Source organism: Balaenoptera acutorostrata, chromosome 8 (assembly GCF_949987535.1).
Source record: "Balaenoptera acutorostrata chromosome 8, mBalAcu1.1, whole genome shotgun sequence".
In the NCBI taxonomy this organism is placed as follows: domain Eukaryota; kingdom Metazoa; phylum Chordata; class Mammalia; order Artiodactyla; family Balaenopteridae; genus Balaenoptera; species Balaenoptera acutorostrata.
This window is the reverse complement of record NC_080071.1, coordinates 49446862-49466853: the sequence shown is the minus strand read 5'-3', so window position 1 is coordinate 49466853 and position 19992 is coordinate 49446862. Positions and strand designations below refer to the sequence as shown.

General features: G+C 36.6%; 2 protein-coding genes across 3 annotated transcripts in view; one reads left to right on the top strand and one right to left on the bottom strand.

Annotated features, from left to right (window-relative positions):
• On the top strand, positions 1-10568 carry OSGEPL1 (O-sialoglycoprotein endopeptidase like 1). Of its 2 annotated transcripts, XM_007196130.2 has the most exons (8): positions 1-96; positions 1273-1513; positions 5557-5944; positions 7040-7244; positions 7321-7469; positions 8618-8748; positions 8872-8943; positions 10410-10568. In XM_007196130.2, the coding sequence occupies exons 2-8, from the start codon at positions 1293-1295 to the stop codon at positions 10486-10488; spliced, it is 1245 nt and encodes a 414-aa protein (XP_007196192.1). In that variant the 5' UTR covers positions 1-96; positions 1273-1292; the 3' UTR covers positions 10489-10568. The 2 variants fall into 2 exon arrangements, with proteins under 2 accessions (XP_007196192.1, XP_057406724.1); XM_057550741.1 differs by lacking the exon at positions 8872-8943.
• A 2912-nt stretch (positions 10569-13480) lies between these two features.
• Positions 13481-19992, bottom strand: part of ANKAR (ankyrin and armadillo repeat containing) — a 68063-nt gene continuing 61551 nt past the window's right edge. The window contains exons 20-23 of the mRNA XM_057551344.1: positions 19765-19874; positions 17760-17956; positions 15006-15052; positions 13481-13725 (exon numbers count right to left, since the gene is read on the bottom strand). Of these exons, the coding sequence (XP_057407327.1) occupies positions 13481-13725; positions 15006-15052; positions 17760-17956; positions 19765-19874 (599 nt within the window). The remainder of the gene's footprint in view (positions 13726-15005; positions 15053-17759; positions 17957-19764; positions 19875-19992) is intronic.

The following is a 19992-nucleotide window of genomic DNA, read 5'->3' as shown; positions in this document are numbered from 1 at the left end:
CGACAGGTTCGGGCTTCCTTGCGCCTGGGAAAGGGCGGTCGATCGGCTTCGCTGCGGAAAGGAGACGAGTACTAGTTACTGTCGTTCACGAGGAAGGTGGGTGAAACTGCTCAGCCCTCTCTCCACTGATGCTTTCGCGCGCCTGGAAAAGCGGTTCCAGTCAGAGTCCCTCGCCTTCTTAGAGCAGACAGAGACCAGCGCTGGCCAAGTGCCCAGGGTTCGCTTGGGATCCTTCCTGGCCCGAAGGAGGAGGGCTTCGCACAAGCTTCCTTGGCTGGATTTAGTGACTATAAGTCTGATTTCTCGTGGCGCGTCTGTTGGGGCTGCATCCTCTGCAGGGGTCCTCTGTGAATAGGTCGCTTATCTCTAATCCCTGGATGCCCTCTGCTCCTGTGGAACAATAAAAGTTCCAATATTCGCTCTTTTATTTTTTTCCATTTGTCCATTAGTGTGATAGGGAAAGAGCCTACTTAAATATCTAGAAGGTTCTAGAACAGGTGATTTGGGGGGGCATGAGACTAGATATTTGGCAGTGTGAAATAACCAGGGTGCTTTAATGATGGACTGCTGTTATTTGGGGCAAAGAGGATTTGGGGAGATCCCTGTTATGATAAACCTGTGGCAAAAATGGAGATTTAATTCAAACAATTGTAATTAATGGATAAAATAGGTATTAGGTTACGGTCGTTTTAGTTGAGATGCTCTTTTAAGATGAGCTTTATGAGAACACTTGTTTCTAAACTTAGACGACTAAATCTTTGTGCTTTATGTGAACTCTTGTTTTCCGACCAAATGATTAAATTTTTCTTTTGAAAGATGTTTCCAGGAAATGGAATGCATTGATTTTCATCAGTTCCATTTTGCCCTTATTGTTTGATTTTTTTAAACCACATTTTGTCTTAATTTTAGCTATAAAAAAAAAATAGCACTTTCCAAAAGACTATACATGCAGCTGTTGTACTGTAACATTAGCTGTTTTATAAAGAATAATCAATAGTTTGGTAAGAACAGCATGCAAGTAATAGTAATACTAAAAATTTTATATCTAACTTCCCGTTTTCCCTCTTAAAGAGCATTATATTCATTCATACTGTTATTTATATTAACAGATTTCTACAGACTAAAATTTTTTTGCTAACTTTTACAAAACTTTCCTAAATTTTTATAAAACTATATATTGAAAAATAAACCAAGTTTTTGGAATTTTGCTTTACTGAATGGGCTAGTGGCTAATGTCAGTTCCAAATAATAGTTTCTTTAATTCTTTTCCAGGAATTATCTATACAGTAAATATGCTAATATTGAATAAGACAGCAGGAGTTTTTTCTAAACCATCAAAAAGGAATATGTATGAATTCCTAAGAAGTTTTAATTTTCATTCTGGAAAACTATTTCTTCATAAACTAGTATTGGGAATTGAAACCAGTTGTGATGATACAGCAGCTGCTGTGGTGGATGAAACCGGAAATGTTTTGGGAGAAGCAATACATTCCCAAACCGAAGTTCATTTAAAGTGAGTAGACATTATCTTGGTAGTTTCCACTTTTTTTTGGAAAAATAAAATGAAATAATTTTTTTTTGTATTTATTACATATAAAAGTTAAATTTTAAGAACTAATTTCTTCTTTCATGCAGAAGTTTCTAATAACTGCCGTAGAAAACCTTAAACCCCTCAACCTGGCTTTTCAGGAGCTCCACAATAAGGTCCCAACCTTAGCTAATCCTGTTGCCAAAAAGAAACTAAACTCCAATATTTATCCATGATTTCCCCTCATGCCTTTTCCTCTTTTGTCCACCTATATGTTTCATGGTCTCAACTGAAGTCCTAAGAAAGTATGACCTGCCCTCTAGCCTGTGTTAATCACTGCAAAAGAAAATCCTATTCACATTTACACATATAATTAATATTGGTACTTAAATAATAATATACTGTTGTATTAAAGCACAGAATGGTGCCAGGTTTATAAACTCAGATTTTTCCAGAGGGCCACCAGACAGGTTACATAAATAGGTGGGCTGGGTATAATGTGGAGAATATCTATAGGAGGTCACTACTCAGCTCCAGCCAGTTGTTGCCATGCAAGAATGTAGGCCTTATGTTATTTGATTATCAGAATTTTCGAGAGAAAATGGAAATCCAGAATGTTATGGTAATATCTCCCAGATTTTAAAAATTAGTAGGTAATTCAGATATATTAAAATACCATACAGTTCAGATATGCCTTCAAGCCATTAATTTACAACATCTGAATAGTGAAAAAGGTTGATGTTTTGAGATCACAAACCTGTGTGTGAATCATGAATTAGTGATTGGTATTGGCGCTGACTTTGGGAAGTTCTTGATCCTCTCTGATTCTGTTTTCACCTCCAAAAAATGGGAAAGATAATACCTGCCTTATAGGATTGTGGGGTGCATAATAGAAATAATACAGAATATTAGAAATAGTATACGTGAAGAGGCAGAGTAGGCCTCTAATGGTTACGTATTATATGAAAGGGACTGTGGTAGGTCTTCATAAGGCACAGTGAAATACTAGCAAGTCATAGCCTTCAAGAAGCTTAACCTAATCTTTGAGACATGGTATGTAGACCTACAAGGAAAGTTAGCAGTGCAAGGCAGCATAAAGTGAGTAGCAAAGAAGTAGTGCAGACAATAACTTATTACTATGCCTTAGTTTTACAGTCCTTTCATTATTTTGGGGTGTATTGGACATTTGAACATGTAAATGTTAGCTGCACAGAAAGGCCTACCCTAACCACTTAATCTAAATTAGGTACTCCCACCCTGTTTATTCTATATACCATATCCTGCATATTTTCCTCGTAATTCTTTTCATAATTTTTATGTTTGTTTACTTATGTACAGTCTTTCCCCCAATAGACTCTCAGCTCCATGGTGACGGGCTGCGTCTGTATTAACCACTACACTATGCCTAGTGCCCAGCATAGCACCTGACATGTTGCAGGGGTCAGTGCCCTTGAGAGATAGTCAGGCCTTCAATGAAAGAGGATGGAAAGAATATTGTAGGCTGAGAGAGCATCACTGGCAAAGGCAAAGAGGTGAGAAAGTACTGGACAGACACTTAGTTTAGCTAGCGCATGAGTCACTTGAGAGGAATATATAGGCAAATAAGCTATTTGGTACCATCTCCTCAGCGCATCTCAGCATTTATTGAATACCTACAATTGCAAGGCAGCATCTGAGGCACTGTGGGTACATATATATGATCCCTTCCTCTGAGCAGCTTACCATATAAAGTGGTTTACATTCTGGTTCAGCCACTGACTAGTTTTGAGACCCTGCACCATTTTCTATGTCTCAATGTCCTTATCTGTGAAATGGGGCTAATAATGACAACCAGCTCATAATATTGTTGTGAAGGTTAAACGTGAATTCTTTTAAAGCATTTAGTGCAGTTCTTGACAAATAGCAAGGGCTCAAAAAAACCTACCTATTACTAGTAACAACAGTACTTCTCTTACTACTATAAATAAGTGAAGAAGACAGATAGGTAAATAGGTCATTGTAAAACAGCATGGAAAGTGCAATAATAGAGGATTGCTTGGAAGAGGAGTTCTTTCTTTCGAGCCAGAGACCTGAAGGACAATCATGACTTCTCCCTCACCACTCTGTACCCAAATCAGTCATCTAGTCATAGTAAATCTACCTCCCAAATATTTCTTGAAACTTTTCCTCCCACTTTCCACTTAGTGCAAGCCCTTATTGTCTCTTGCCTGGACTTTTGGCTCCAGTCTTGAGGCTAAATGCTTTCACTGCCTCTTTATTAGCTTTGTTCTTTAATCATCGACTTTCCATACTGTCTACAAATTATTATTTGATTATTAATTAATTGATTTTATTAATCATAATTAATTCTTTGAGAATAAAGCCATGGTCTTATTCATCTCTTTTGTCTCTGATGCTTAGCATAATCCTTAGAAGATAATACATAGAAGAGGCACAGAAAGGAAGGGGGGTAGGCAAGTGGGAGGAGGAAGAAATGAGTAGGAGGGAGAGGATTTGGATTTAAAGTCTCCCAAATTCCAAGAAAGTAAAAGCTTTTGAGTAGGTGAGTGATGAGGTCAGCACTGTGCTTTTTTTCTGGCAACACAATATAGAACAACTCCAAGGATCAGAGAATGTATCTAGGGAAGTACAGTTAGAAGGCTTTGAATAGACTGAGTTAATGAGAGCTTTTCGAACTTGGTGGTGGCAATGGGACAGTGCTGACCTTATCAATGGTGATAAACTTAATTAAATGTGGAAAGTGAGGGAAAGAAAGGAGATAAAGATAAGCCTGGAAACCCAAGTGATTAGGAGGTTATTGATGCCATTAACAGAATTGAGGAATATAGGAGAAAAAGTCACTTTGAAGAATTAAGGAAAATGGTATTATATTATGGATGTGTTGAAATAAGATCATTTCTTTTAAATATTGCCCTCATTGACTGACACAGTACATATTTTAACTATTAAATATTCATTGAATGCCATGTATATAGATCTTACAACATCAATATTTGAAGGTTTTTTTTTGAGATTAGAGGTATATCTTGCAGACCCTCTATATTTTTGCTCTGCCTCTCTGATCAGTCACATGCTGGCAAATTTTTTGCTAACAACTTTGCCTTCTAATTCTTTATTCTTGACATTTGGAGTGGTCATCCACTGCTTGTCCTACGTGGACCAAAAATCAAAATTACCAATCCAATTAAAGATTGGATTCCCAAACTTTATTTCAGGATTTCAAGCTGTCTACTGCCCTACCATGAGCTCAAGTGCAGTGTGTTTAAAAATAAACTTGTCTTCTTCACAAAACTGTCTTCATGTTTCTCTCTGTTAGTATTTCTTTTCTTCCAGTCAGATTAATTTTCCTAAAATCCAGTTTTATCCTGTCCTTTCCTTATTCAAGACTCCTTCCTTAGAATGCTTCTCAAAATTATTTTGGTGATTTATCAAGAAACAAATCCAGGGGCTTCCCTGGTGGCGCAGTGGTTGAGAATCTGCCTGCTAATGCAGGGGACACAGGTTCGTGCCCTGGTCTGGGAAGATCCCACATGCCGCGGAGCAACTAGGCCCGTGAGCCACAATTACTGAGCCTGCGCGTCTGGAGCCTGTGCTCCGCAACAGGAGAGGCCGCGACAGTGAGAGGGCCGCGCACCGCGATGAAGAGTGGCCCCCGCTTGCCACAACTAGAGAGAAAACCCTCGCACAGAAACGAAGACCCAACACAGCCAAAAATAAGTAAATAAAAATAAATTAAAAAAAAAAAAAAGTTAGTTTAAAAAAAAAAAGAAACAAATCCATAGGAGTTTGTTGTATAGAGTTTTGAAAAGTCAGAGACATTAAATAACATCCTTAATCACTGAATGTTGAGTTCTTATAATGTACTGCACATTATAAGGCACACATAATTTGAAAATACTTGACTTACTAATGTCTTTAGCTATATAATGGTTAATTTGAAAACATGCCTTCAGCCATAATGTATACTTTTTCTTTCTCTATTTTTATAATCTTAAAATTATAAAAACCTGTTTTTTTATATCTTTCAGAACAGGTGGGATTATTCCTCCAGTAGCTCAACAGCTTCATAGAGAAAATATTCAACGCATAGTGCAAGAAGCTCTCTCTGCCAGTAAAGTCTCTCCAAGTGAACTCTCAGCAATTGCAACTACCATAAAACCAGGACTTGCTTTAAGCTTGGGTGTAGGCTTATCATTTAGCTTACAACTGGTAGACCAGTTAAAAAAGCCCTTCATTCCCATTCATCATATGGAGGCTCATGCACTTACTATTAGGTTGACAAATAAAGTAGAATTTCCTTTTTTAGTTCTTTTGATTTCAGGAGGTCATTGTCTTTTGGCATTAGTTAGAGGAGTTTCAGATTTTCTGCTTCTTGGAAAGTCTTTGGATATAGCGCCAGGTGACATGCTTGACAAGGTAATTATTTAAGAATTAGTCTCTCTATTCTTTTTTGTTAAGGTGTCTGTTTCAGCTAAATAGTAATAGATACACTACTGCTATTCATCTAAATATTTCTGAATATCATATTAGACTGAAAAAAATTATGTGCAGTAGAAAAAAAAGAGTAGTACATAATTTTATAAAAGATCCCTTCTTACCCATTCCGAATAAAATGATATGAGGTTTACATCAGTATATAAAGGCTCAAATAGTTTGCATATACACTTTTTTTAATCAAATAACATATGTGAAAGAAAGTGCTTTGTGAAGTGTAATGTACCTTTAAAAAGTGAAATAAGAGGATATATAAAGATAACAGGACATTAAAGATGTACAAAGTTCTATTATTAAATGTTACAATTGCTGACACCACTGACAAGCAGATTTCTTTTCCTTTGTTTTAGAATCTTAAAGCCTACTGCCTTATACAAAAAACCTGTTGCCAACAGCTGAAATGATTGGAAGAAATAGGGCAGGTTCTTACTTTTGAAGTTCATCATTAAGCAGTCATTGTCATTTTCAAACCTATTTTCCATCCCCAGTAGAAGAGCAAAAGTAGATAGGGGGCTTCCCTGGTGGCGCAGTGGTTGAGAGTCTGCCTGCCAATGCAGGGGACACGGGTTCGAGCCCTGGTCTGGGAGGATCCCACATGCCGCGGAGCGGCTGGGCCCGTGAGCCACAGTTGCTGAGCCTGCGCGTCTGGAGCCTGTGCTCCACAACAAGTGAGGCTGCGGTGGTGGGAGGCCCGCGCACCGCGATGAAGAGTGGCCCCCGCTTGCCACAACTAGAGAAAGCCCTCACACAGAGGCGAGGACCCAACACAGCCATAAATAAATAAATAAATAAATAAATTTAAAAAAAAAAAAAAGTAGATAGGAAGGCAGTGATTGGCCACTATTGATCAGGTTGTCAGAAATAGCAAGATTGTCTTGACTGACGACCAGCTCTGGTCCATGTTTGTAAAAGTATTGCATGTCTTATTCATCCAGGGTAAAATTCATTTCCTTTGCACCCTGGTTTCAAAATGTACAGTTTCATGACATTACAAAAATTTTTGTTTGTTTTTGATAGGTAGCAAGAAGACTTTCTTTAATAAAACATCCAGAGTGCTCCACCATGAGTGGTGGGAAGGCTATAGAACATTTGGCCAAACAGGGAAATAAATTGCATTTTGATTTCAAACCTCCCATGCAACGTGCTAGAAATTGTGATTTTTCTTTTTCTGGACTTCATCACGTTATTGATAAGATGATAATGCAAAAGGAAAAAGAGGAAGGTATATTTCTAATTAGTAAAGTTGGACAAATAAGTAGTACTGGATTGTACCTAAAAATACCTGCTCATTCCTGCAGGTGTTGAGAAGGGGCAAATCCTGTCTTCAGCTGCAGATATTGCTGCTGCAGTACAGCACACAATAGCCTGCCACATTGCAAAAAGAACACATCGTGCTATTCTGTTTTGCAAGCAGAGAGACTTGTTATGTCAAAGTAATGCAGTACTGGTAAGTTTTGTAATTTTAGAATAGTAGTAATCCTTTACAGTATGTTACTTTTCTTCCCAGAGTTTAATTGACCCTAAGCATAGGATGAAAAGATCTTTATGCCATATGCTATCCCTGACAGTATGAAATCACGTAGAATAAAAACTAACAGCCATTGGGATTTCCCTGGTGATGCAGTGGTTAAGAATCCGCCTGCCAACACAGGGGACACGGGTTCGAGCCCTGGTCCGGGAAGATCCCATACTGCGGAGCAACTAAGCCCGTGCACCACGACTACTGAGCCTGCGCTCTAGATCCCGTGAGCCACAACTACTGAGCCCACGCGCCCGGAGCCCACGCTTCACAAGAGAAGCCACCACGATGAGAAGACCGTGCACCGCAATGAAGAGTAACCCCCACTCGCCGCAACTAGAGAAAGCCCACGTGCAGCAACGAAGACCCAATGCAGCCAAAAATAATTTTTAAAAAAGACAGAAGACTTTTAACAGCCATTCCCTGTACAGGCCTAGCAGCTTTATAGGACATCTGTACAGCCTGTGTGGCAAAAAAGTTCAAGGCTGCATCTTACTGAATTTAAAAGAGGGTTTACAGTATGAAACAAAATGCAGTATAACTGCTGTCATTATTGAAGGAAAAATAGGCTGTTTCCTTCAAATTTATCTTCCTTTGATGAAATCCCTTTAAATGTGCTTAAAAGCCTTGATAAATTTCCTGTGTAACTGTATCTTAAACTTCGTTCTTTTGAAAATTGTAAAGCGAGAAAAATATTTAAATGGTAGGTTCACAAAATGGAATATTACACAAATATCAAAGGTAATAGTTTAAGAATTACATAGTAAAATGAAAAAAAAATGCTTATAACTGAAAACTGCAGGGTCTAAAATACTGTACTATAATTGTAATGAGAAAAGGGTTAGAAGAAAATGTACAAAAATGAAAGTGATCATATGGTAATATTGAAATTGTTGGTGATTTTTGTTTCTTTTGCAAATGTTTATTATATAGATCTATCACTTGCTCATTACCCACCTACCAAAATGTGATATTGTCTTATTGTATAATGCTGCTACTTCCCCCAGGTTTAGCTCACAGCTTAGCTCATATTCATGTGTGAAATTTGTTAATTTTGGTTTTCTCAACTTTTTCAGGTTGTATCTGGAGGCGTTGCAAGTAACTTATATATCCGAAAAGCTCTGGAAATCGTGACAGATGCAACACAATGCACTTTGTTGTGTCCTCCTCCCAGACTGTGCACTGACAATGGCATTATGATTGCGTGGTAAGCCATGGATATTTGTGCTTCACTCATAATTATGTAAATATTAATTGCCATTTCATCATGCTAAATTTTCTTCCTTTAAATCTTGGGCTAGTTATTTTATTTTTATTGATTCTTATTTAGGAATGGTGTTGAAAGATTGCGTGCTGGCTTGGGCATTTTACACAGCACAGAAGGCATCCGCTATGAGCCAAAGTACGTGGTACCATTCATAATCTTTATGCAAGCTGCATTGTAAAAGTCAAAGCCTGGATTTTGCTTTTATATTTGAGGTTTTCATTGACACTAGTGGTACTTGAAGAAAGAGTACATTAATTTTTTTCATCTAACCTAAGCATTAGATACCTTATAATAAACATTTTTGTTATAGCATTAAATTATATAAATGTTGACAAATCATAGGTTAGAAACAGGCAGTGGGTAAGGATGATGAATTCCCTCATTGGGGACCAGAATGGAAACCATGTCCATGACCTGGACTTTTACAGTGTTAAGACCATCTCAGCATCAGTTGCCGTGCTGGAAACTTAAGGAAAATGTGCAAAAAGCATTCAGGTGTGAGACTGGGTTGTGAGTATACTTCTCCACAGGCAGCTGAGAAATGGCCAAAATATAGCTGTTTTCTGGAGGCCTTATTTCCTCTCCCAAATCAAAGTTCTTGGAATAGCACAGTTTTTCAATTTGTTATCAAGTTCTGGTCTAAGCTAATTCTGGAATAGTAAAAACAGTAAAGCATGATGATGTTTCATAATCTAACATAATTCTATTTTCAACAGTGTTTCATCTGCGGTTTTAAACTTTTCAGCATTTTAGTACATAACTATACCTATGTGAACCATAGACTATTAAGTCTGATCATAAATGAACAGAGTTTAGTTAGTAGTGACAGAAAGAATCCCTTAAGTTGATGGCCTAGGCTGAGGCAGAATCTTACCATATGATCCAACACTGTCTTCTTGTGGCAGTGTTGAGGCTGGAGATGATGGCTTTTTTTAGGTTGGGGTCCATCTGAAGCCTTGTATAGGGCAACATGGTAAAAAAGCAGAAATCTGAGGCCAAAAGTATTTACTGAGGAAGAACAGAGAAAGAGGGTAGGATCTAAGACCTCTCCTGCCACCGGTGACAAAGGAAGGTAGAAAAGGAGCAAGCCAGCTTTTGAAACCTCAGAGAAGAACGGTAGAAACCTGGAGAATTTCTGAAGTTGGAGTAAATGCAGGTCTGACTTTGTATGGTACACTGTTTTTACCCTGTTAGCTTTGTAGAGCATTATAAGGCATTTTTTTGTTATTTTTTTCTGTTTCAAGTTTTTATTTATTTACAGTATTTGAGAGAGAACTCTTTCAAAAACATCTCAACCCCAAACTCATTGAATTGTATGCATTAAATATGTATAGCTTTTAACATGTCAATTATACCTCAAAGTGGTTTTAAAAAATTGCCCAATTTAGATTTCTAGCCTTCCTTCACCCATTATTCTGGTTTGAGGTCCTATTGTATTTTTATTTATTCAAGAACCACCATCACATATAATCAGTTATACACTAGATACATATATTGTTTGTCAGAATTCTAAGCAGATAGTTTGCAGAACTAGTAACAGATCAGTAAACAAATAATGTAAAATAATTTGAAATAATGTGATTTGTCTGATTTTGATGCAGATGTCCTCTTGGAGCAGATATATCAAAAGAAGTGGGAGAAGCTGCCATAAAAGTACCACGATTAAAAATGAAGATTTGATTTTTGCATTTCAAAAAAATCCCTAAAGGTAGTAGTAAAGTTTTGATTTTTTGTATATCAAATATATAATACTAATTGTTCATCAAGACTTTCTTTGTTATCCTTTTTATGTTTGATGTTTAACCTGCTCTTCTGAGAGACTATAATAATATGTTATAGTCTTATAAGGGAGTATAGGGGTTTTTTTATTATCAAAAACCAAATAAAACATCTTGTGGGAAAAAGAATATACTGATATTGGCAAGTAGAAAGAAAAACCTTGGAAAAAATATAGCAATTCTGCTAAATCCTGGCCCCATATTATACAGGCATAGATCTTTACCCCCCTTTTTCATATCAGGATACATTAGCCTGACTTTTCTAATGAGAGAACAATTTTAGAAAGGTAGCCAGGTCAAAGTCATGTCAACTCAAGAATTCTAAGTCAAAACAAAAGAATATATGTTAGTAATTATAAAAATATATATTATTAGATATCTTCTCTGGAGCAAATGGGATTTCTCTACATTTCTTAAAATGGGATTTTAAGAAATATGACATGCAAGTAATCCCTCAAGTGCATATTGTACTTTTTAGTTGGCCACATATATTCACATTCATTATTTTAGAAAGTATATTTAATCAGTGAAAATATATGAGGTGAAAAGGGCTGTTTTATTTTTGGATAATGTCCTTTGACTCTGACTTTTACTGCAGATATCGTAACAGTTCATGACTTTTTTTCTGCCCAGATTAAAATAACTGAATGTACTGTCCTTTGAATATAAGGATGATGCTACTAACTATTTAATGTCCTTTGAGAGATTTTGCTAGTAGAGATTTATGTTACATCATCCATACTGGATCAAGTTGTTAATTTTCTAATCAGTGACTTGCTTTATTGAGAAACTAGAGGGTAAGGATAAAAATCTAGAATGAAAAGATTTCTTATTTTAATCCTTCCTTAAGGTGACCTTCCCTTTTGGGAAATTCCATAAGTAATTCTTTTTTCTAGAATTGTGATCATAGAATATTGCTTTATGATCCTCCATTTTATCCTGGAAATATAATTTATATGAGAGAACATATAGAAACAGCAACATTTATAAAGCTTACATTCTTTGATGTTGAGGTATAGGTATGATATAATTGGTTTGTAACTATAATTTAGAAGAAACAGTTAGTTTGTGAATTCACCTTTTACATTTGGATTTGTATTCTGTATCATGTGAATCTAAATTCACAGAAAGTGTATCTCCTTTGGCTGTTACAATAAGACTGCATATAAACTATGGAAGAAAATTGACCAAAATTTTTTCCCACCATCACAAATTTTATAGGAATATCTATAATCTAAGTTCTTAAAATTTCAAAGTATCAAAACTATTCCAGATGCTACAGACACACATGTCAAAATTAAGTTCATGATATAAATCAGGTAAACTACAGATAAAGAAAACAAGCAAATTCTGGAAGCATTCCATATATTTAGGTCTTTCAGTATTTAGCCAGAAGGAAGGAAGAGAAAGGGAGAAACATTGAACTCTATATTGGCAAGCATGTGTGCCAAAGTTAGCTTATAGTACAGGTAAGAGGCAGGCAATTTGCTGAAACTCTCCATATACTGAGGCCTTTCTCATCTTATGTATAATTTTTTAAAATAAAAAGAAAGTGCAGGGTAATAAAAGTAATCTGTACTTTGGGGCTGTACTTAAGGAGAAATACTGTAAAGTTTTAAGCGTGGTAGGATGGTCCAGCTAGGCCAAGATACTCAGGAAATGTCTATGTTATTGCATGCAAAAAAACCCTGATCATCAACTTTGAAACCACCTGAAGCCAGTTTCAAAGCTCAAAGTTTGCTGTCTAAAGGCTTTTTTTTTTTTAATATCTCCAGAGGCTTAATGTTTCCAATGATATGAATTCTTAACAGTGCTGAATAAATGAATAAATGAATAAAAGGTTTGTATCATTTGAGTTATTTATCCCTTTCTAGTATAAAATATGCCATTCTTCTCAGAATTCCACCAGGAAGTTGTGACTCAGAGCTATTTAGATAATTTTGAATCGAATTTGAAGACTAAAGAGGTCTCTTATTGTACAGTGGTTAAGAGCACAGGCTTTGGACTGTGGCACACAGAAAGCCCTGAGTACCTGTAGCTGCAGTCACCACCATCATTACTGTTATGTTAAAGCCATGTTGGAGAAAATAACTGCTAATTAATGTGTGTGTTCACTGCAGCCCAGGTAGACTATAGAGACAATTGAGCAAAGTGGACAGAGAAAAACGGTGGCTCTTTAAAGGACCCACTGAAGCCTAGTTAGCTTTTATATCAAATCCATTTGCTGCTGTAAAAATATGAGAAGCAGACATACATCAAAACTTGCACCTACTGGAAACAGTACTCGTTGGGCAAAGACATCACATGATTCTAAGCCACAAAGAATGTCATCTATTCCAGCTGCAAACCAAAGATACTCTGTACGTATGGAGAATGGTCAACAGTGGTGGCCACACTTTTTAGCCATACTTTTGTGCTTGATGGGAAAGGATTTCAGATTTTTTTTTAGTAAAATGTTTTTAAAAGTATACATTTCAGATTTTAGAAGACTCGTGTACCTGTAGTATTTATCATTAAATATCTTAAGGTAGTACAGTGAGTGTTAACATGTAGGCTACTTTGAATCAGGTCTTTTTAGCCCAGCATACCAATTTAAAAATGTTTCTAACAAACACTTGATATATACACTAATTGTGCCACTTGTGTCAGTTGCTATATCTTAATAGTTTTAAGTGCAGGCATTCTATTATAGAAAATTCTACTTACTTTTTGAAACCATAATTCTGACCTGATGTTAAATTCCAGTAGACATGCTAAGGAAAATTTGTTAAGTATCATCAATATCAAGAACTTCCATTCAAAAAGATTACTCAGTTATATATATTTTACCACAATTAAAAATAAAAAATTTTAAAAGATTGCTCAGGAATCCTTTTACACTAAAGTGTTTTTAATTAGCCTTCTGCAGGCTCCGGATTAGCTTTCTGTACATGTTTCCCAAGTTGGCTCAACAGCACTATTCTTGGTCTTGATACAGTTGTGATATCTGATGAAATTGCAGATGAAAAGGAAAAAATATTGTGAGAAACAGTGGCCTTTTTTGTTTTGAAGAGTCCCATGAAGTTAGTTACAGGAGGTATAAAAGTCAAAGAATCTCTTGGTTGAATTTTGGGTTTTAATTTTCTTCGGTGCTCTTTCCCTAAAAATTAGAGAGCCACAATTAAGTGTCTCTTTCTTAAGCCTAAGATCCCTAGGTATAGTCTCATTGCATTTAGTTCTATATATTTCTGTTTTCTTCACATCACTAAAACATACTAAGAGAACAGATCAATAGCTTCCAGACTTTTAGATGCCAGAGGGCAAAAATTTGTGGGGATCAATATATGGTTGCCAACTTTTTATTATGCCAAGTTGGCACTAGTGAAAGAACAAATGCCAGCTACTTTAAACATCGTTTTGTAAAAGAAGGGATATTTTAATGTCAATAGAAAGTGTAAAAGGCATTATATCAAAATGGAGGACTTTACTTGAATGAAATTAACTTTATCAGAAATTTGATTGTCCTTATTTTTTCTTATGTTACCACAAACCTGTGAAAACTTTATCAGACCGTTACTGGTATACATATTGTTATTCAGAAACCAATATTAAAGTGAAGGAATAATGGAACTGGCTTTATTCTTTTATGTAAATTACTCTTACACTATAGAAGCTATACAAAAACCAGACGCTCTTCTACTCATGATATTCAGAAATAATAGCCTCCCACACATACTTAGCTTCCCTCATATATCCCTGAATGAAGTTCTTTCTTCTCCTTTTCTTTTCTTATTCTCTCTCTTTCCATTTGTGACTCCAGCAAAGTGATCTTGATTTCAGAAGGTTCTATTTTTGCTTTTGACAGTAAGGTAATATACCAAGTAAGACTGATTTTGGTCCTACACTACGCACACATGAACAAGCACTAAGCATATACATAAAATTAGTAAGTAATTTATTTTCCCTATTACATGTCTGATAGGAATTGATGAGTAACATTATAAGATCTAGACTCTGATCTCGCAGGCCTAGGCCACTCAGCCATCATCTGCCAACTTTGAATAAAACTGTACATAGTATCAGTGGAAACAGTGTGGTCTCTGCCCTAAGAACTTATAAGATAGACAAGTTGTACATGAAACAGAATAATAGCAAGATCATAATTAAAGTCATATTTACATGTTGTTTCAATAATGACTTCTATGCATGGCTTGTGGGAAAAAGCAAAGAGAGTGATTTCTGTCAAGTGATATTAGTAGGGAAGCCTTAAAAGAAATGATTAACATGGGCTTGTAAATGGGAAGATATTTTAGGTATATAGAATTAGAAAAGCATAAGTTTACAGGTAAACTTTTTTTGGTAGTCCCTACATTTTGAATTCTTAGAAATGAACAATTATAAAGTGTCAGGGCTAGAAAGTATAAAAGAAAAATCAATTACCTTTTTTAAAGACAGGAATTATGGATGGTCCTCCATTTTTCTCCAGACTAAAAGGAAAACATTTTTATCACAAAAACTAGATATATATATAAAGACTTAGTACACCCAGGTACCATGTTCAGTGCCTAATGGTCTAATTTATACGTTACCTGTACTAACTATGCATGTTACCTGTAGGTGTTTTACATTCTGTCACTCATTGACTCGCTTATCACCCAAAACATTTGGAAGAGTAAATCTGCCTTAAGTGATCAGGGAAAGCTCCATGGAAGAAGAGACACTTCAGTTAGGTTCTGAAGAAAATAGGTCTTTAAATGGATGAGGTGGGGGGCGGGTATTCCAGATAGAGGGAATAGGATATGAAAAATTACAGTACTATAAAACAGCATGGCAAGTTCAAAGGGCACTAAGTAGTCTGGTGTGATTGGAATTAAAGGTATCTGGAGACATGATGGGAGATAAGGTTGGAGAATAAAGATCAGGTCATTTTATGTATTAAGAATAAGAGAAAATTTAAACTTTATTTTCAAAACAATGTAATACCTATGAAATGTTTCAAGCCAAAGAATAACAAGGTATACCTAAGTTAATATGATGTGTGTGGCTTTAAAAGAAGTATTATTTTAATCATCATCCTGTACATGTAACATATAAATATGGTGTTACACAATTTCCCTGGTAATAAAATGTAAGTCTTGATTAAAGTTAAAATATTAAAACTGCTTATCACAAATGTGTTCCTGGTTAATTTGATGAGGAACATTTGCTGTTGTCAACTTTAATGAGGGACAGGCCCCGATCTATTCAATATGTCAGCTTCATGGCTATAGGGTCACGTGAAACTAGCTACTGTTAGGCTCAGAGTACTTTCATGCAGGGTCAGTTAACAGTAAAATTATGGCTCTACATGCTTCAAAATTTATACATCCAAAGACTCTTCTAATCTGCCATTCTTGGGGCTGAATAGGGGTGTGGGAATAGAGAAGTGGAATATACTCCAAAACAATGCTGTTGTGATCCCAACCAAAATCAATGTACTTTATGTTTCCAGTAGTGGAATCAAGGAATATTTTGTGGAACTTAATCTTTTAGTGCATTTCCCATAGTTTCATTTAAATCAAATTCCTTTACAGGATTGTTATGAAAATTCAAGGGAATAGTCTATGTAAATGCTCTAAGGAGAGTGCATAGAATTATTATTAGTTATGGGAGTAATTGTTATTTGCTTACCAGTTCCACCTCACTTGGTAGCCATTCCTATAAGTTTACTGACCACTTGTTACTGCTTACAATCCTGAAAGTTGAGTGTTCACAACTCCAGAGGGTGCCATTCACCTTACAGTCACTGTATATTTGTATGGTTACTACAGCCATTTTCCAGGGGATGGCAGTAAAGTGTACTGAGGAAGGGGCATCTTTTTCTAATTCCCAAAAAGTTGCCGTATGGGCTAGCTGTGGGAGTGACTGTGTAAAATAATACTTCCATTATTTAAACTAAATTAATTTTTTGAACCAGTAAATATTATTTTTAACACTGTCAAAGCAATTGTAATTTAGTTTTCCCTGGCTTATTATATAGAATTAGATAATCAGTTTGGGGTTTTCAGTTTTTCAAAGAATTCAAATTAAAGTGACTCTGAAGATACACTCATTTTTCTCTATATTTAAAATTGACTTATAGAACCATGATACGCTGTTGGGTCCTATTCTCCTCTATTATCGTAGAGTTAATAATATATCTTGAGTAGTTCTGTTTCCTATATGTAAATAGCACTATTTGCAGAGACTTGTAATTCAGCTACAATTACAGAAGAAGAGAAAATATGTCCATTGTAAGGAGATTCTCCTCTTCTGTCTTTTTTCAGAAACTTAAGTTCATGATAGAACTACAACACTGCGGCAAAATCGTCTGAATAAATGCCTGGCAAACTTTGCCATAACTTGAACCACAGGGTCTGATTTAGCCCTGTTTCTGCCCTGGGAATTTGGCCTAGCTTTGGATTAAGTCTAAGAGTCCCACTTGATGCCAAGGTCATAGTGGCATTCCTGGTTGCCTCAGAGCTCTCAAATGTAGCCCAGTCTACAAAAAAATGGCTTCCTGGATCAGACTTGGAGGCAACCAGTCTTCCAGAAACTTTTCTGAAAGGCAGATGAATAATCCTAGCCAGGGGGCTTCCCTGGTGGCGCAGTGGTTGAGAATCTGCCTGCTAATGCAGGGGACACGGGTTCGAGCCCTGGTCTGGGAAGATCCCACATGCCACGGAGCAGCTGGGCCCGTGAGCCACAATTGCTGAGCCTGCGCGTCTGGAGCCTGTGCCCCGCGACGGGAGGGGCCGCGATAGAGAAAGGCCCGCGCACCGCGATGAAGAGAGGTCCCCGCACCGCGATGAAGAGTGGCCCCCGCTTGCCGCAACTGGAGAAAGCCCTCGCACGAACCGAAGACCCAACACAGCCAAAAATAAATAAATAAATAAATAAAATCAAGTAAAACTTTAAAAAAATAATAATAATAATAATCCTAGCCAGACAGGATCCCCAAGATCAGGTTGTATTCTTGTCTGCACTTACAATTCTGTTGCTAACTCGGAATTAAAACAGGCTTTGGCAATGGACATTTAGAATGAAATTTATCGTTTGTTTTACAATGCATAGATTCATAACAAGGACAGTTCCCCATGTCTGATCTTCCTTAAACTTCCTTAAAAATTCCTCTCAGTAATTTTACTACTGCAACTTCAAATATAGAAACAATACCTTAAGGAAGGAAGTCCCACTCTTTGTTGCATTTGAAATTCCTTTAAAAATGCTGGGTTTATACTTGCATCTCTGCTGATATTCTTTGTTATACGAAGGAACTGATTAGGCTTATTCCTGCATTCCTTTAATAAGATTCGGAAAGCATTTGCATTGTAAGTTAAGTAGCCAAGAGCACTGGAGCAAGCCATGCGAACCTAAATGAAGAGGAAACAATTTCTCCTTAACCATTGAGCTTTGTTCTTAAAATATCTAACCCAGTGCTCTCATTAAATATTTCATAGGAAAGTCTCTGTAGCTATGTATAGCAAATATGTATGTCAACTGATGGCACTCTATAGATGGAAGCATACCAGCAATATTTTTAGGGAAGGCTGTCAATTGCCATTGATTTCTGGTAGTTGTTCTCAGTCCTGACTGCATTGTAGAATCACCAGGAGATTAAAAAAAAAAAGCCCACCAACTAAATACAGACTCTCTTAGTAGAATCTGGCATTGTGTATTGTTTTTAAAGTGCCACAGGTGATTCTAATGGGCAGCCCAAGTAAGAACCTTTGAGTTTGAGGGCTTCCCTGGTGGCGCAGTGGTTGAGAGTCTGCCTGCTAATGCAAGGGATACGGGTTCAAGCCCTGGTCTGGGAAGATCCCACATGCCGCGGAGCAACTAGGCCCGTGAGCCACGACTACTGAGCCTGCGCATCTGGAGCCTGTGCTCCGCAACAAGAGAGGCCACGATAGTGAGAGGCCCGCACTTGCCGCAACTAGAGAAAGCCCTCGCACAGAAACGAAGACCCGACACAGCCAAAAATTAATTAATTAATTAATTAATTTAAAAAAAAAAAGAACCTTTGAGTTTGAACTAAGACAGTAGGTCTCAGTCTTCATTGTGCATTGGAATCACCTGGATAACTATGAAAATCATGTCTGTATTCTATCCCCTAGAAACTGATTTAATTACTTTGGGGTGCATTGAACTGAACATTGGGACTTTTCAAAACTGCACAGGTGATTGTAATATAGGAAACCAAGTAAGAGAGTATAGCATAAAAGTAAGTTAAAAATAAGCCGCTCAGGGAAGCAACTCAATTTTCCACGGCAAAACCAAAGAAACAAGCACAAGTATCAGGCCATGGGACTCCAGAAAAAGTAATTATTTCTTTGAAGGAAATACCCTCTGCATTTGACTCTTAAGTAATTAGGTTGTTCATATAATTAATAAAAGTATATTCCTGGGAAGTTCTTAGGAGAATCTGTTCATGGTGGCATAAGAAATGTCAAGGAAATGAACATAAACCAGGCCCATGCAGGGTATCAGAAGGTTGACATAGTGACTGCTGTATATGCCCAAAAACCTTCCACACCTTGAACAGTGGTTCTGGACCAGCAGCCTCAGCTTCTGGGAACTTGTTAAAAATGCAAATTCTAGGGCCTACACCAGATGTATTAGGTCAGAAACTTTGTGAATGGAGCCCAGCAGTCTATGGTGTAACAAGTCCTCCAGGTGATTCTGTTGTACCCTAAAGTTGGAGAAATACTGCCTTAGACCCTGTGGGAAAAGCAAAGGAAACAGAGGCAAAACACTACTATGGCCAGCCTCGTCTTCAGGTACCCTCACTCTAACCCTGTTTGGCAGGTAAGGAAAATTTTCCAATGGATTCCACTTTCATTCACTACAAATAATCATAGAAATGACAATGATTTTAATTATAAAATATTTTATAAATAATTATAAATTTCTGTATCATCCATGTACTTATTTGTAGACTGAATCTTAAAGATTGAAGTTAAAATGAATGTGCACATTTTGTGGAAACCAGAATTGTGAATGGCAAATGTAGTATTAGAAAAATCATCAGATTTTGAGTTAGTAATATGAACTATTATATGAGACTCAACCTGTGGAGAAATTAGCCCGCAGAAGTGAGAGAGAGGCAAATTATATTTTAGAATATTCTATTTTCGAATTAATTAATTTTTTTTGTTGTTTTGTTTTTTTTTTTTTTTACCTCTTCTTGCCTTGAGTACAAATGATAGCAGAGCCGTTGGATTGTCCCTAATGTGGTAAATGCTTCTGGAATACCAGCTCTAGAATGAGCCAGGGTAGCTATTAAATTCCCTATAAATTAAACAACAAGAAAAAAAATGCCTGTGTTATTTAATTGGTATAAACTGATATACTGTGCTTTCATTCACTTGCATACATTAAAGTATTAAAAAAGGTTTGAGGGACTTCC

Excerpts from the sequence above, each read along its gene's own strand:
- OSGEPL1 (XM_007196130.2), top strand. The coding sequence starts at position 1,293 with ATGCTAATATTGAATAAGACAGCAGGAGTTTTTTCTAAACCATCAAAA. Across the intron at positions 1,514-5,556 it reads CAAACCGAAGTTCATTTAAA|AACAGGTGGGATTATTCCTC; the intron begins GTGAGTAGACAT and ends TATATCTTTCAG. Across the intron at positions 5,945-7,039 it reads CAGGTGACATGCTTGACAAG|GTAGCAAGAAGACTTTCTTT; the intron begins GTAATTATTTAA and ends TGTTTTTGATAG.